Source organism: Carassius gibelio, chromosome B10 (genome assembly GCF_023724105.1).
Source record: "Carassius gibelio isolate Cgi1373 ecotype wild population from Czech Republic chromosome B10, carGib1.2-hapl.c, whole genome shotgun sequence".
NCBI classification, from domain to species: Eukaryota; Metazoa; Chordata; class Actinopteri; order Cypriniformes; family Cyprinidae; genus Carassius; species Carassius gibelio.
In genome coordinates, this window is record NC_068405.1 from 24821543 (window position 1) to 24840232 (window position 18690).

The following is an 18690-nucleotide window of genomic DNA, read 5'->3' on the forward strand; positions in this document are numbered from 1 at the left end:
TAACTCATCATCTTCTCTCACCGAATCTAAACACAAACAGAGAACAAGAGCTTGTCCAAAGTCAGATTACATCCACACCATCACCCGGCCTCCTTGGCTATGAATCCAAACGCTTGCCATTTTTCAGCACACAAATCCACAAAAGCTGTAAATCAGAGAGCGGAGTGAGGCAGTGTGACATGATGGATGAGTTTCATTCACTTCACGATTAAAACCAGATCGCCTCACACTAAAGCTCAATGTGCTGCGGTCGCGCAGATTTTACTGCCATTGGCATTCACACAAAACTCTTAGCATTGTTATAAGACTCTTTCATAATCACTTGAAATAGCCCGGGATGGTTTGCTAGATGGTTTGCTCCCCTTTTAAAGGGGAAGTGACTCTGTTAAAGCCTGTAGAAAGAGTCTATATTTAGATCCAGGGAATTCTATCTAAACTGATGATATTTTGGATATAAAGCCAAGCAGAAAATGTTACAAGCCCATAAATGTTACCTAAAGATCGTCAGAACATACTTTGGTGTTATGGGCTGGACGACACTCAAGAGAATGATTTAGAGTTGAGTTTTCCTGTAAATGTGCCATTTTATATCAGATCAAAGCATTCGCACACTTCCATATGATTAGAAAAGCCAGAAATCAGTTTCTTTTGCAGCTCAAGCTGGAAGGATCCTGCACACTTTCATCTTGGCTGAATATCGGAGTGATTCAGAGGTCAGAACAGCTGAACTTTCTCTTCGAAACCAGAGGATAAAACTGAAAATGTTGTGGCAGTGTCTTAACTTTTATAAAGAATATCTCTTTGGATTTGAGACTTTAGTCTTTGCAACTTTACAGATCCTCTTCATGCACCAAGAGCTTGTAACACTCCAAAGAGAAAGGAAAGATTGAAATTGCATCATATGACCTATAGCTAAATTCTCTGTGAATAACTAATCCATCCATTTTCCAGCAGAGAAATGCACAAATTAGAAAAATCATGCTGTTACCATGCAAACAGACGATGCACCAAAAGAGCTACATATTCATATTTTGCTATGAAAATGTTAAATGCCCAGCTTATGATGACAGTCAGTGGTTTTAGGTTTTCATACTTCTATGGCGAGTAGTTTCTTCTCTCATAAAATAATTTACAACACTCTTGGTCTTTATTACCAAACACAAATCAAAGCTTATAATGCTGCGATTCATCTCAGACCAGTGCTGTGTTTCCCAAAAGCCTCGTAAGACTAAACAGATCATAGAAAACATTAGTGCCAATAGCTTCAATGATCTACTAAGTCTTACAATGCTTTTGGGAAAAGGCACAACTTTGGTTGGTTTAAAATCCCTTTAGAGAAAAAGAAACTGGAAAAAACAAGACAGATGGCCACCGTTGAGCTCTGACAGGACCAGGTTAAACGTGATCTTTTGCCATTCGCTCAACAAAACACACACACACACACACACACACACACACAGTGGGTAAAATAAGTATAGAACATGTCACCATTTTTCTCAGTAAATATATTTCTAAAGAGCTGTTGACATGAAATGTTCACCAGATGTTGGTAACAATGCAAGTAATCCATACATGCAAAGAAAACAAAACAAACGAGAACAGAAGTTGTGTAATAAAACATAATTAACAAGGGGAAAAGTATTGAACACTGAAATGTATTTAATATTTGGTACAAAAGCGTTTGTTGTTACTGACAGCTTCAAGAAGCTCCTGTATGGAGAAACTAGTTGTGTGATTTTGGCCCATTCTTCCACACAAACTTCATTAAATCTGGAAGGTTCTGTGAACCTCTATGAACTCGGATCTGTAGTTCTTTCCATAGATTTTCCATTGGATTCAGGTTAGGTGATTGGCTAGCCATTCTAGCAGCTTTAAGTGTTCGTTACGAAACTGCTAAATTAAATTCCAAGACTTTCAAGGACTACAAGCACTACTTTTTTTGGTTTTCAAGGACTAAAATCAGAGATCTTATAAAACTAATGTGTTATCTTATCCTAATTTATAAAACTAAATGGCACAAATTAAGTGCAGCACAAAATCATGTAATGACGGTGGTAACTTTAACAATTGAAAGAATATTATGGCAAAGTTATCGCTTTCCTTATTCAAACAGTTGTTTTTCATGAATATGATGATTGACCTGAAGAATGAAAGCTGTATCATACACTTGGGAAATTATGAGCTAAATCACCACTTTTCAACACTAGGGTGTGTTACAATTAGTGTTGTCAAAAGACTCTGTGCTTCGGTACCAAGTTGGTACTAAAAAATTTAAATGTGACGGTAGCAGGTTTCTTTAAGTACCGGTGGTACCGAGGACCCAGTCAACCCGGTTCTTGACGCATACAGCGCTTTGATTTCCATGAAGCAGAAAACGCGGACAGAATCTCAAAATCCAGTCATGAAAATTTAACTTATATTTTAATATGGACAGTCACCGAATTTGTCAAAGTTAGCATGAATGGATCAAATCAAATCTCCATATGGACCAGTATCTGTAAATGTTGGTTGAAATATGAATCCTGCATGTTCTGCGTGTCTCTGTCTGAATTAATGAATGGTTTGTTTACTACACAGACTGAAGCTCCTGATGCTTGCAGTAATGAGGACATAAACACATCAACAACATCACCAGAACAGTTCTGAGTCACTTCACAAGCATTTTACTGTTTCATTTGAGTAAAACCAGTGTCAATTTAAAAGGTATTCATGGCAACCTGTCAAATAAAAGTTCATTTTTACATAAAGGCATTGTGCTAGAAATATTACTATTATTTAGTAGAATGTATGTGACACTGCTACTACCGTTTAATTTTTTTTATAAAACTATTTTTTAAAGAAATTAATCATTCAAAATTTCTTCCATGTTTTAATTTTAATAGCAAATCCCCTTTATTTGCCAACAAATTTAATGTGTTTAAACTTCATTACAAAACTAATTAAATTTGGGTGAAACTTGTTTACTGTTTTTCAAAATTATATTACTTTTAGAAAAACTTTAAACACAATTGCAAATAAGTTTAAAGAATGGCATTGTTTTTATTTTTAGTGATAAAACGGGTGTTATTTTTAGCATATTTTTGTGTTTTGCTTTGGTACCGAAACTGGTACAGAGAACCGTGGATTTTCACTGGTATCGGTATCGAATACCAAATTTCGGTACCGTGACAACACTAGTTACGAGAGGTGCAGTGCTATTTGATCCCCAAAAATGGAGTGTATTGTGGCATCCAAAGAGTTTAATTGTGGCCAGACTATACTCTCCCAGTATTTCACAGGCTTGTCTAAATGTGGTGCAGCAAACTTTAAACAATCTTCAACTTGCTTTTTCTCCAGCAATAGAGTAATGCGTGGTGAGCGTTTATACAGACCAAAGTGTTTGAGTGCATTATTTCTTGTTTTCTTTGAAACAACTGTATCTGCTAATTCCAGGTCTTTCTGAAGCGCTCCAAAATGGTCCTTGACTCTTGGACAACTCCTCTGATAATTATTTTCAATGCTCTGTCAGAAATCTTGTGTTGAGCACCTGGTTGTGGTCGGTTTATGGTGAATTTATGTTCTTTCCACTTTCGGATTATGATCCCAATAGCGCTCACTGGCACATTCAGAAGTTAAGAAATCCTTTCTGTAACCAATGCCACCAATATGACAATTGAGGTAATATGACCAATTCAGGTATGACACGTTGGTAAAAAAAAAAAAAAAAAAAAAAAATAAACATTTTTTTCTCACAAGACTGGGATTTGGTGATTTGCATGCGTGTGAATTCTATGGTAATACAATAAAAAAAAATTGGCAGAAGCATTTAACATCACGTGTAAAGGCACCATCATTGCGGATGGTGCAACGCAGTTTTGTTCACACAAGCGCGGACAACGCTTGCAATGTTTTCAGCCTCTGTCGTCTAACTATGATAATATGAATGCACAAATTTAATCCCAAAAGAGTCACTTCATTAGCATTTTACCATTTAATTTGACAAAAATACCATCATATCTCACACACAGCAGCTGCAAGTTCCTCACGGCAACCTGTCAAAATAAAAGTTTAGATTAACGTGAAGAAACTGTCAAAAATATATTTTTATCAGTATTAAGACTCAATGTAACAACAACGCTACTACTAGTACATATTAATAAAGCTTTATTCTTAAAGAAAATAAATCACATTGGTTTTCTTATTAATTTTAACAGTAAACCTCTGTTTTGCAGCACTTTGTTTGCAAAACAATAAAATGTGTTTTTCAATTGATTATGACAAATTAAACCGTTTAACGCCTTCATCTGATTACCAGAAAAATTAAGAACATTTTATATGGCCTTATGGTTTAAAAAAATGACCTTATACAAAAAACTAAAAGGTTTAAATAACAGGCCTATGGCTCTTAATTTCTTTTTATAAATTCACCATTTGTAAACTGATGTTTACCGTTAATTTTTTTGAAATATCAATCGCATTTGTATTAATCGAGAATCGAACCAAGAATCAAAAGCGAATCAAAATCGAATCGGGACATCTGAATCGATACCCAACCCTAATCAGTATCAGTCATAAGAGCAGGAAGATAGGATCTTATCAGGATTTCTGCACAAATCATGTGCAAAATAAACAACTGAACACGAATCAAGAACAATCAGCCTTTAAAATGACATCTGCGAGCCGTCACACATTCTCCATTAGTTGTTTTCAACAGTTATTTGACCGCATGAGGAGCCAGAGGCCTGGAAAGTCAATGTCTATATCATTTATGCATTGTTTAAAGAAACACGGGGCAGTTTAGAGTCAGCCAAATAGCTAAAAGCAAATAAAAGCGTTCATCATTGGAAATGATAAACCAATTTTCTTTTATGAATCTAGCTTTTGTGCATTCTGAATGAATTCAGTGTTCAGATTTAATTCAAACAGCCATCAAGTTTGCCAAACACTTACTAGATATTAAACCAGAATATTTAAACACTGAATTTAATAAGGATATAATTGTAAATACCCTCGTCATTGTTATTGGTTCTAAATTCTGGTGCTCCAAACTTACTACAGAGCAACTGGAGAGCTGAAAATAGTTCATGTGGTTCCTGTGAATGTCACTTTAATAATTGAGCTCGATGTTCTTGCTCCCAAAAATGACAAGTTAGAAAGTCCCACAAATCATCTCCTCGCTCTCGAGTCGAAGCCGCAGCACTTTTGTTGACTTTCATATGCTGAAAGCCGCAGTAACATCCACCGACTCCAGCGAGCTGACAACACGCCCGGACAGACCGCCAAACCCTGGACCGAGACACAACTGGAGCAGGACATGCAAGGTTCATATTGAGTGGGAAGGGATTCCTGAAGAAACTACAGCAGGAGATGGTAAAGTGGATGATGATTTATGCAATCAAGACCTACAAAAAGTGCCATTAAAGTGGACCGTTCAACTGTTCAAGAGTCATACGATAGCTTTATGTGAGGAACTTGAAAACCCAAACTCATTTGCAAATGCAGATAATTAGAGCTTGTACCAAGTTTGAACATTTGTGACCACAAATAAGGTCTGAGAGCCAGAGAAGAGGAACTTCAATCAAGTACTCACACAAAGCTACTGTATCATGCAGCTTGCAGTACAGACTTTCAGGATTCTGCTAGGGATGCACCGAAAATAAAGTTATTGGCCTAGGGTCAAATACAGAACAAGCGGTTTTTCAAGTTTTTTTTTTTTTTTTCACCATTGCACAAATTAAATAGCCTAAATGTGCTGACATTATAGCAACAAAACTAAATTTTACTTAAAATTAATAAGTTAGTAAAATTCAATTTTTTTGGCAATCAGACCACTTTCTTTTAATCAGACATTTATTTTTTACTATAAAAATCAAAGCAGTCTTGTTGTGCAGAAAAGCCTTCTTTTTAAAACATTAGAAAATATTACAGATCCCAATTTGAACACTATGGGCCCTATTTTAACGATCTGAAACGCAAGTGTCAAAGCGCGAAGCGCAAGTAAGTTTGTGGGCGGGTCTCGGCGCTGTTGCTATTTTCCCGGCGGGATAAATGGCTCTTGCGCCCGGCGCAAATCTAAAATGGGTTGGTCTGAAGTAGCTTCATTATTCATAGGTGTGGTTTGGGCGTAACGTGAAATAAACCAATCAGAGCGTCATCCAACATTCCCTTTAAAAGCAGGTGCGCAAGTTCCATTATGGATTGCTATTATTATGGCGTATTTACCAGGCGCACGCCAGGAGCGGTTCACAGCCGAGGAGACTGATGTTCTTGTAAGAGCAGTGAAAGACAGAGAAGTTGTGTTGTATGGGGATGGGAGAAACCCACCCAAAATACACCACAATGATTTCCGTCATCTCATGTGTTAATATTTTTTTTAGTGTAACAATTTATGATATGCAAAAATAACTGTTGCATCTGTGTAGATTACATGAGCAAAGTGTATGCGCGTTGTGCACGCTATACATTATGGTCAAGCATGCGCCCTTAAAATAGCATAATGAACAACGCGCAACGCGCCACTGACTTTAGACTAGGTTTTTTCTGGTCAGTGGCGCAATTGTTTAATGGAACAGCAAAATAGCACCAGGGATTGTTTGCGCCGGAACACGCCTCCTTTTTTGCGCTGAACCGCCCAGGGAGTGCAAGTTCATTCACTAGTTTAGCGACGTGCTTCTGTGGAGGGAAAAGCGCGCTTTGCGCAGGTGCAAAATAGGAGTGACACATGCGTCGGTGTGCAAAGTCAATTGCGCTGGGTGCAAGATAGGGCCCTGTGTGTTAATGTTACAATAAATGTATTAAACCTGTTAAAAAATAAATATCATCATTATTATTGTCTTTCTAATTTATTTTAAAGAACAACAGTAAAATTACAATACTAACATTTATGAATGTTTATGGAGTTACTGCTTTTTCTCAACTTTTATTTTGGCAGAAACGTGCAGGAAGACCTTAATGCTTCTTTAGTTTCATTACGAATGTCACACGTATCACATTGTCACGTGCCAAAACAGCTCTATAAATATTAGTATTGTAATTTTATGGTAATGTAAATGTTTTATTTTATAGTTAAATATTACAATTTACTTCATTTTTTTTATATTGTTCTTAATAATAACAGCATTTTTCATAAATGCTTTATTTAACTGTAAATTGCTAATTTCACTATTTTGTATTTTTATACTTTTGAGAAATAATAATGCGCATAGCCGACTGTAAAACATTTAATCGAGGTATCTGAACCGTCATGCTAAGGCGACCTAGTCGAGACCAAAACCACTACTTCAAACCAAAACTCTTCGTGGAATCCTTGAGTTACTCGGCTCATTAGCCAAGCTCTGTCTCTGGAAATCTGAGGCAGATGAAGCTCAATGGAAAGCATTCATCTCCCTGTTCTCTCAAACGCCTCCTTCTTATGTAACACTGGATTATTGTGATTATGGAATCTCGTCCTGCTCTTACCTCACACCCGATCGACACACACACACACACACACACACACACACACACACACACACACACACACGGCGTGTGAAACTCAATCATACGGCATGTTCACATGCTACAAAAGCATTCCAGGCCTTACTGTACGCGAGGAGCAACGGTGAGGTTAAAGGAGAGCCATCAGGGAATAATATAGCACTCAACTCAGACTAAAATTAGAGCATATTTGTTGAGCACAAATATCAAATATCAATCTGACAGAAAGCAGACGGTTTTGTGAAGTTTAGGGCTGCTTGGAGGAGCGCTAGTGATGTGTGAACAGTGAGACGGACCCTCGACTGAACCAAACCGGGAGAGGAAAGTTCAGCAGATGAAACCCAAGATGATATCTGTCACCAGAAAAAAAAGGCGATCCACCGCGATACGTTCTTCATTCGCGCTTGTATATAGACACTTTTTGACTATCGTGGCGATTACAAACCGTTCTCAGCCCAGGATTCTCAGGCATGGTTAGACAAGCGTTGCTTAGCCGTGCTGTTAGAGTTTGAACATTAAGTTTGAAAAAACCTCTTTAAGTAGTATGTCTATAGTAGGCTACTGTTGGTGTAAAAAAAAAAAAAAAAAAAAACTATCTTTTTGGCTTTCACTCACAGCAACTCCCCTGATAAACCATTCCTGCCATTGCAAGCATTATTTATGGTACTTTAACAGGCCTGGTTAAAATCAGCCCAAATAAACCATCCCGTTCCCCACATCTAGCCGGATACCTCCCACATCTAAAGGTCAAATGACTCGGAAAGGCCACGGACAAACAAATATTATGAGGAAATAAGAGTGTCCTCAGATCAGTGCCGCTCACTGTGGAAAGTCTTATAGGCTCTTAACCCTCTGGGGACGGATTAGGCGGTACCGCCCAAAATGGCATACTTTTACAAATGTGTAGTTATCTCAAAAACTATTAATGCTAGAGAGATGCGGGTTTTTTTGCCGTCTTCCTCAGATTCCGCTGAAAACAGCGGTGTCCAGTTTCTATATTAAACACTTCCCTTATTGCGCAATACCACTGCGTAAACAGGCCAATGAAAAAGATTGTGCTAGGCAGATTCAACACGCAACAGCCAATGGAAAAATTGCCGCTGGGAGGAGTCTTTTTCTAACCCAATCAGAGGAAGGTTATGTCTTCTAGCGATTCAGAGGACTCTGTAGCTCTGCTGTAGCCTTGTAAAAGCTGGCTGGACTATAGTAAAAGACATGTAATCAATAAGCGTTCAGAGAATCAGCATCAGGGTGGAGAAAGCAGAACGCGATCGGAGTATTAGCGAGCACAAAGAGCTAAATTCGAGCGATCGGAGAATCAGCATCACGTGGAGAAAGCAGAAAGTGATCGTAGTGTTAGCGAGCACAAAGAGATCAATTCGAGAGAGATACAGCATTATTATAGAATTGTTTTATCAAAATGGCAAGCAGTAAAAGATTTACGGCAGAACAAGCTCTGGAACAATTACTGGAAAGGCCTGGAGAGGCCTTGCTTTGCTCACTGGCATGCCTAGGACTGTTTTTTAAAAAAGTTAATTATTTAATTGTTCTTTACACATTTGATTAAACAATAACACATTTCTGTCAAGCAAAGAGTTTGAAAAAATATATTTTCTTTGTTCAAAAACTGTTCTATATTGTGTGTTTTTCAGTAATAAATGACAAAAATCTAATTTTCGTTTTTGAAATTCTCTAGTTTATTGTACAATTTTTCACTCATACTTCCTTTATATAAACATATTGCATGCATGCTTATGGTAGCTTAGGGTCTTCTGAATCCATAGATACCAAACACAGGGTGTTTCATCTCCTTTACATATGATTTATAAGCCCAAATATAAAAATAGAGAAAACAGACCAAAAAGGGCTTAGTCCCAAAAATAAAAAAAACGCCTAGGACTGTTTGTAAATAAAGTTAATTATTTAATTGGTCTTTACACATTTGATTGAACATTAACCCATTTCTGTCAAGCAAAGAGTTTGAAAAATATATTTTTGGGTCAAAAACTTTTAACTATTGTTGTGTGAGGTAGGATTTTCAGTAATAAATGACAAAAATCTCATTTTCGTCTTTGAAATTCTCTAGTTTATTGTACAATTTTTCACTCATACTTCCTTTATAGACATATTGCATGCATGCTTATGGTAGCTTAGGGTCTTCTGAATCCATTGATACCAAATACATGGTGGTCCATCCTCATTACATATGGTTTATAAGCCGAAATGTAAAAATAGAGAAAACGGACCAAAAAGGGCTTAGTCCCCTAAGGGTTAAAATAGAGTGTTAGTGTTTTGTCTAAGAACGAAAGGAAAGAACATAAAATGTTCATGTTGATAAATGTGCTCTCGGACGCATTCTTCCAAGAATCATCTGTTACTCCGCTAGAGAAACAAACCAGACTCCAGCACTTTCCCAGCAGAGTTGAGTTTTTGTTATTAACAGAAACAATCACACACAGAACAAAAGTTCTGAATGATTCGGAGCAAGTGTTTCATCTCGAGGTTTGGCTGATCTAAGCTCTCAGCACACGGCTAAATCAAACTCAGATGAACTGCTCCTCGCTCTAAATACAAAAGAAAACCGATAGAATAGAGCACGCTAGTGTTAGATGTCTTTTTTGCTTTTGTTAATTGTATAATAAAATAAGAAAACAAATAGAATACAAAAATAATAGAAAAGCTAGTGGTGTTTTTTTTTTTAAAGAAAACAAGTAGTAAGTAGTGAGTGTTAGAGTCAGAGGGTCAAATAAAGATGGAAGAGATGTGTTTTAGTCGTTTAAATCACACCATCTCTATAATTTCCATCCAGAAGTTAATTCATCAACACAGTTGACCTTAAAAGAGAAATCGGGTTATAAATGGTTCAATATTTTAAAGATACTATATATTTTAAATATAAATACACAGTTGATTTCAATTGTCATGGCAAAGCAACAGCTCTTGATGAGCAAATTAAACCTAATCTATAACTTCAAACACGTTTAATTCCTTTGATTACTGAGGTTTGTTCCTGCCACAGTAATGCATGTGAAGTATGTAGAAGAGGACGGCATGCTTGCAATATTTTAAACAAGCATTCATAAAGCACGGGTGTGACCTCATGCATCTCTGAAAGAGCCAATCACAGACTCAGGGACTCACACACAAAGACAGCTCTGTGGTGAAGGTCTGGCCTGTGATCATGGAAATATTAACACTTCAACATCACTCCAAAAGCAACACGGGCAGCTGCCGTCTCAACCTCCAGCGAGCGATGATATTAACAGCAGCGTCCCAGTCGGATCAGAGCTGATGCAAAGAGACTTCTCTGACCGACTTCAGCCGACAGTGTTCGGTTTGTAGATGGGAACGCTTTACAGGAAGAAAAATCAAGAGAAAATCCATGAACCACTTCTGAAAATCTGCGAGAAGGCTTGACTTTCACAAGGAGATTCACTGTCAGACTTTAATTCTTTAAGAAATCTTACACATGAGAGTCGTGTTACTCAAGTTGACTGTGACTACATGTACTGCTTTATGTCCCGAAACCTTCAGCTTTTATGTTCCTGATGGGTAATAAATCAAATGCTGAATCTCTTTCTCTATTGTAAGTCACACTGCTTTAAGGGACCAAACAGAAAATGCAGAGAACAGTGTTTGGTTTCTTTGAAACCATCTACAATATCGCTGTGATGTCCCTCAGTACTATAAAGGCAGATTTATTGTATTTAATGATCTGCACATTAGTAAAAAAAACCTAAATTAATAATAAAAGAAACAAGCCAGCAAAGAAAAATTAAAATGTAAAAAAAAAAAAGTTAAAGTGTCTAAAATAAATCATTATTAAACTTAAATACAAGCAAATAATAAACAATAAATTATAATATTTTACAATTAATAAATAACTAAAAAATAAATATATAAAATGTAAAAAAATAATAATAATGAAAATAACTAAAATCCTTAAACAAATAGATACAACAAAAATAAAACAAACAAATTCATGTAAAAATATAAAAGACGGATTATAAAAAATAATTCTGCATTCACTAGCTACTGGGTTTGATAACTAAAAAGTTACTAAACAGGGTGGATTATTTATATTAAAACGCAGATTGCAGCGTTTTGATTAAACAAACAAACAATTTATAAAAACCCCAAATAAAGCATGCAAACAAGAGTTGTTCTAAAATCTTGAATTATGGAAAAGTAAAGAAGAAGAGAAGTACTCAGTAAGTACGGGCAGATGGGCTCAAAGCATTGATGACATGCGTACTTTATGAAACTCAAGCAGCAGTCTTGGCTCGCCGTCTCGCTAGTAAAGTGGGTTTGTGCGACTTGTGCCGTGCGCTTCAGGCCTCGACACATCCAAGGTGCGGACGCTCGGCCGGCTGGCACGACTCGGCGCGTGAGAAAGTGTGATGTAAGAGGAAAATCGTTCTGCATGAATCAAAAGGACACCAAATAAGGGATCAGATAGATCTCGTTCCACAGTTTTCCACTACAGATTAAGCCGCTGGTGTCAGTCGCTCAGTCTCTCTCTCACAGCTGCCCAGAGAGTATAAATAACTTCCTCTGACAGGAAGTGCCATTATCTCCCACAGGAGGCTTGCTGTGGTGGGCAGCACTCACCACACTTTCTTTCTTTTTCTCTTTTTTAAGTATTTTCCCTTGTATTATTTCAAATGAAAATAAATAAACAACCAAACTGATGATTTCAGATTTTAGCAGAGGTCTTACAGATGTACTTAAGCTGTCTGGGTAGTTGATAAATGCAGATAAACGTCTACATATAATTAAATACTAATTCTGCGTCAAATTCAACTACTTTCTTCTCTGTATCTCCCAGCGCTGTGTATAACAGCGTCAAGCGGCAATTACAAAAAAAAAAAAAAATTCTGTTTACTTGAACTTGCGACAAATGCAGCGTTTGGAGATTTGCTAAATCCTGGAGGGACTGTATTTACCATTTAGGTGTAAATTAGATCCAAAGGTGAACGGACCAGGGATTCTGAGAGTGCACAGGTTTGTAATGACATGAGGAGAGTAAATGATCGATGAAGTATTGTTTTAACTCTGGATGTTCAGTTCTAAATCTCCACATTAGGACTAACTCTTTTCTCTTCTGCCTTTGCTTTGAAGCCTAGATTACAAGAGTTAAATCCCCGTATCTCAACATCCCAGAATGTCCGCAGCTGTCACGATCTATCTATTGCACACAACTGAGCCGCAGAAGCACCAAGCAAGAAGATCTGTACCAAATCTCCCAGAAATTCGCTTGCAACGCTAAGCATTCATCAGCAACCATGGCAGCATCGCCTCGCTGATTTACGGTCGTGCCGCTTCCAGACAGATATTCCTGGGGTTTAAAGTCTCTGCTCGAGTGTTAAAAGTGCAGCTGGCGTACTCGAGCTCCTGTGCAAACCAGTAGACAGATCCATCTCCATCGCAGATGATACATAACGTCCCTCCGAGCCAGCGTTGCATGTGGAAGCCAGGTGAGAGACCTGCGATTGGGGGCCGTTTACCAAAGATCAACAGGAAATAAGCAGAAGAAATGAGCCAGATGGCTAGCGTTTAAGCAGAACTGATGGATGAGGGTTTCTTGGAGCAGATTCATGGCAAAAATATATATCTGGCAACCATACACATTAACTTTGTGTCTTACTTGGACAATCTGTGTTTCCTGTGGCCTCAAACAGATGCCTGTCGTTCCTGGTGGAAGTCCTTTGGTAATATAACCTCTTAAACTTGTATTAAAAGCAATTACATTTTAAAATGTAAGTCAATATGCAACAGAGACCGCAACTCATTTTGCTGCCCTTATGTGACGTCTTGTGAAACATTTTATGCAATAGGAAAAAAAATTTTAACCACAGGATCGACGGGATCAGAATTTGGTCAGAGCTAAAGAGAAGTTCGCATTGACAAATGCCTTAACATATACCAAAAGCCCAAGAAGTGTTAATCTAGTCAAAATTACTGACAAAAATATTAGCAGTTGAACAATTCCTTGATTTCTGCCAAAGACAACGAAGTTGAGATTGGAAATGTGCATCATGAAGTGTATAAATTGTTATGAAAATCTCAAAAAATATATATTTTAAATAATCCAATTCAACATGCAGTAAACAACTACAAAAAAAAAAAAACATCTTTTTTTGTTCAAATGTAGAAATTCATGTCAAAATTGTATCCATCTTAGCTATCATCATCTTTGCGAAAAGTAATTTTTTTTTTTACCTGCAACACTGCTGAATATAAATACAAGCACTGATTATACAGTAAGAGATATAAGAGATAAACACGAACAACGATTTTCTCAACAATTCTGTAACCAAACATGAGTAACATAACAGGGTCCATCATCATCTAACATCACCCAAAAGTCTTCTAGCATGTGCTAAACAACATGCGGAGGATGCACAAATCAAAGAAGAACTACATGTCGCATGCAGCTATTATTGACATTTAAAGGGCCATTTAAAGTGTGCATGACATGATGAAGATGACACTCACTCTGGAGATGGTGAGAGGCATGCTGAAGTCCTTGCCACCCTGTAGTCTGAAGCCCCAGGGTGAAGGTCCGCTCAAGGACACGCTGTAGTTACTCATGGTGGAGCGGGTCACTGCTGAAGGTGCTGCCGAAGTCCAATTCACAGCCTGAACAATGACAGCAAAGACACACAGTAAAGGTCACTGATCATGCAGGAACAAAACACCATATACTGACGCCTACACAAAATCCTTGCCTAGGAAGCAGAAAGAAAGAAAGATAAAACAAGTAAATAAGCAAACAATGTAATAAGGACGAATGAACACACAAAAAAGACCATTTCAAATCAGCAAAAAAAAAAATAAAAAAAATCTAAAAATTAAAAAGCAAATAAAAATTAAATAGAAAATATGCAAACAAGCAAATGAAACAAAATATAAATACATAAGCAAAAACAAAAGAACAAGCAAAAAAAACAAAGCAAATATATATTTCAAACAAGCATAAAAATGAACAAATAAAATAAAACAAAATCCAATTATTTGGCTAAAAAAAGACAAATAGAGAAGCATAACTCAAATTTACCAGAGCAACTGATTGATCTGGAAAATGTTACAGGTTTCTAAATAAATCTAGGAACAAGATGGTTCATAGTCCAAACTTATCTCATAAGTGCAGATAAAACAAACGAGCAGCCGCTATTTATATAAACCTGCTGTGACGGGGGAATCTCGTGTGCACACACAAGTATTTTAAGAGCTTACGGGTGAGCGTGCAGTCGTTGGTGAGGTAAAACCCAAGCACAATCCAGCACAGGAAACATTCCATGGAAACAGATTAGTCTCTGGGGGGTCTTGCTCAGGAATGTCCCACAACACTGACGCTTTTAGAAGTTAAAATCATTCACCTGCTCTCCTCGTTCTTCAGACCTCTACAAACATCTCAGAACGTCTACAAAAGATACAACCGCTTCATATCAAACCGACTTTCACTCAAAATTGATTGTTAAATTGCTGTGGCTTTTCCATGCTCTGGTATAAATTGGACAAAATGTAAAGATGAGTGGAAGTCAATGAACTATGTGGATGACAATATGTGCAATACAACCTCAACATTAACATTATCAGCCATCTATTTAATAACTGAATACCAGAGAACATGAATGTCAACCGTGACTCAAAGAGGTGTTGTGTCTGTGACTACTGAGCCTCTGGAGCTGATGTATTATTCTTTTGACAGCAGTTTCTCTGAAAGCACTAAGGGTACTGTTATAGAGAACAACATGTTCATTCTGAATAGAGTGAATGAAGCGTTTTTCCATGCCTGAAGCCACAAGGGCTGTTTGTGTTTGTCACACAGGCTTTCAAACGGGAACATTTACTCATCCTATCAGATCTAGATCAACAATACGGTTGTGACTCAGACGGAGTCTAAATAACATGACAAGAATAGCTTGTACTAAATATCAGAGTTTGCAGACTATTTCTGTTAGCATTGAAAGCATCTATTTGCCCCAAATGCTTCAAAAAGTTGTAAGTAACTGTAAGTAAGTAATGAGAATTTACAATGCAAGAAGCAAATCCATCATTAATATGTTTATAATTAAAATCAGAGTCCATTTGCTTCCTTCAGTAAAAAGCCCATCTGTTGTCTGTTATTTGTTTAGAGCCGTTTTGGCTTGTAAATGGCGCGTGACCGGTGCAGATTTCTCTCCTGATTCAGACCAGAACACCACTGTAGGAAGAGTTATTAAGGATTATGCACTTGTATTTTAGTTAAAAACATCTTGATGGATTTGTTTCTTACAAACACGCAGGTTTTGTCTTCTCCAGATGTTCACTGATGGACTGGAGTGCTGTGGATTATTGGGATGTTTTTATCAGACTCTCGTTCTGACGGCACCCATTCACTGCAGAGCAGCCATTGATGATGAGACACTGATGCAATGTTACATTTCTCCAAACCTGATGAAGAAAACTAATCCACATCTACAAAACCATTCCTTAAGCTCACAATAATCGCAATTAGTTACCTTTGAGCTGGAAACATGCCCAGTCAAATACACAAATACAAACTCTGAAACTATAACCATAGAGGCTTAATATGTCAGTCACCATGTGAGCTAAAACTGTGTAAACACCAACGAGCTTTTCCACCAATCTGTCAGTCACGGTTGGTTTTCTCATGGCACGAATGGCGAGCCATACCAAGAGCACACCCTGGAAAACAGACAGCCACCCAATAAAAACATTGCATTTTATTTAGTGAAATAAAGTAACAGTACATTTCGGACTCCCAACACTTCATTTCTGGTTCTCCAAAGAACATTTAAGTAAACATATTCCTAAAAGAACAACAGTTTCTTAGAGTTAGCAACAAGCTAAACATAATATCCATTCTATTAATCATTTGTGGAATGCAAAGCTTACATGTACATTAGAGGTCCTTCACTAAACTGAATGTGAGTGAATATAAACTGAGTGAATATTAGCTCAAGATTAAAGCCAAACATCATATTGGCCAGAAATGGCATAACTTTCCAGTTCCATTAAATTGGAGGAATTACCTAATTCTACACCCATCCAAAATAACACGCTTATGACAGCCGCTAAATCACTGCATGTGTAGACCGTGTCAAGCTACTGAGCCATAGATGGCAAAAAAATAAAAAAAAGGTACGACGCCAACACATAAAGAACCAAGCTCCAACATTGCTGGACTTTCAGTGTAACGTTTAACAATTTAATGTTTAGCCATGCAGGCCTGATCCTAAACTACCAAAGTGACCTGTAAACACAATCTTTGTTTGAAAGACGGCTCCGAAAGCATTCAGAGCTTCCCTGTAAAACACAGGTGCACTTTGTAACACTGACCAACTCTTGATTACCCACATTTCATTGGCTCTTATATAACAGGAATGCACCCGAACAAATAGTCCTAGTGTTTTACTAGACTACAACCAACTTATTATTGAAGAATCCCAATGGTGAAGCTCCTACACACATCACCTGCAGACCAGAGCCACCTGGGTTCAGTTCAGGCGTGTTGGATCACGTCCGTCTGTAATGACTCAATCCTGTCTATCCCATGGGAAGATTAGGGGGTTGGTAAAGTGTGTTGGTGTATTTAAATTCCACCTGCATTGAAGGGGACGATCCGGTTTTGCTGATCGATTACTTCCCCAGACGTCCCTACGGAAGGCTTCATCAAATTTAGCTCACTTCTGGGGACAATTTTGCATGAAAATATAGTATGTACACACACGCAAGCTTGCACACTACTCACTTACTCGGCTTAAGGTCAGTGAGCAGCCATTTGGAAGCACTAAAATTACACGAAATGACTGTTAATTATGTTCATACTGCATTTAAACTGCGTCTTCGAGAACACAACCATTATTATCCATTTAAAAGGCGTCAGTCTCCAACATTGCACTTTTGGACCATTTCTGGTTGGCTCCCCCAAAAAATCTTTCAGTAAACTTTTTCTTGAAATAAGCATTTTCTCGTGCATTCTCAAAAATAAACCTTCTTTGTTGGTTCCAAGAAGAATATTTAACATCTGTGCCATATTTTATTATACACACACACACACACACACACACACACACACATACGTTCTTTATTGGCATCTATCATGGTTCTTTAAATGACTGCTAAAGTTTCTTTGAACAACCCAAAATGGCTCTTCTGTGTCATTGCTACAAAAACCCATTGGGAATGTTTATTTTTAGGAGTGTGTGGATGTTAAAGGTTCTTCATTAAACATCGATTCCAAAAAAACACCTCAAATGTCTGTTATTTGACATGCAACATCACTTTTTCAAAATTCCCACATTGAGGAATTCATCAGCTATACTGACGCGCAAACCAACAATTTTATACTATTTTCTCACATTGTATTAAACTTTCCCCGCTTACTCTCAAAGACAAAATGACAGCAGAATGACACCTGCAACAGGCAGACATCACATAAGACATCTCTACACAAAATATACGACTTATCAAGTAAATACATTGTTGAAATAGCGATAAATGTAATTCTTGAGAGGTTATGAAAACACGTCAATATTCAAAAACCGTTTTACATTTAAAAACGGAAACAGCGCGAAAAAACAAATAACCGTTAAACATCTGTAAAAGTTAAACGATAACCGTTAAACCAGTCGATTATAACCAGTAAACATTACCTTTCTGCAGACGGAGTGTTTTTTGATTATATATAGGTTTTCATCTCATAAATCCTCTACAATAACTTTCATTCGGACCAGATTAACGAGTTTTTATTCGCGCGAATCGTAACACTGTCAGCTTCACTAGTTACAAACTCGTGCAACATGCGCGTAAAGTCCCTGAAACCGCGCGTTTAAAGCGTATTCAAGTCACTCACCTGTGAGCTGCTGTGGAGTCAAACTGTGAGTGAAGAAGACAGAGAAAACAAGTTTAGAAACCCCAGCGAGCGTCTAAGTCTGACTGACTTCCGCCCCTTTAACACACGCGCTGCACTGACGCGATGACGTCACCGGCACGATGATGGACTGGCTGACAGCTGTCCGTCAAAATGACCTGAAATATTATTTGGGTACTATCTCTTCTTCCAATGCCAAAGCTTTAAAGTCAGTTACATTGTGCACAAAGTGTAATATTTATGCTTTTATATAATGAAAACAAAAGAGACTTAAGGCATTTCTCCTCTCTCTTGAATTTATTTTAAACTATGTTACCACTCGCTCAATTTATTATTATTATTTTCTTCGTATT

The 18690-nt window shown here is 37.5% G+C and overlaps 1 protein-coding gene across 5 annotated transcripts in view; it reads right to left on the minus strand.

The window, feature by feature from the left end:
* The window catches only part of LOC127966420 (PDZ and LIM domain protein 5-like), a 73925-nt gene extending 55466 nt beyond the window's left edge, over positions 1-18459 (minus strand). The window contains exons 1-2 of one of the 5 annotated variants that reach the window (XM_052567366.1): positions 18320-18459; positions 13954-14097 (exon numbers count right to left, since the gene is read on the minus strand). In XM_052567366.1, the coding sequence (XP_052423326.1) occupies positions 13954-14049 (96 nt within the window). In that variant the 5' untranslated portion in view covers positions 14050-14097; positions 18320-18459. Of the gene's footprint in view, positions 1-13953; positions 14098-14515; positions 14650-18119; positions 18242-18319 lie in introns of those variants that run through there. The other 4 variants (XM_052567367.1, XM_052567368.1, XM_052567365.1 and 1 more) reach the window with 4 other exon arrangements.
* Positions 18460-18690: the final 231 nt, after the last annotated feature.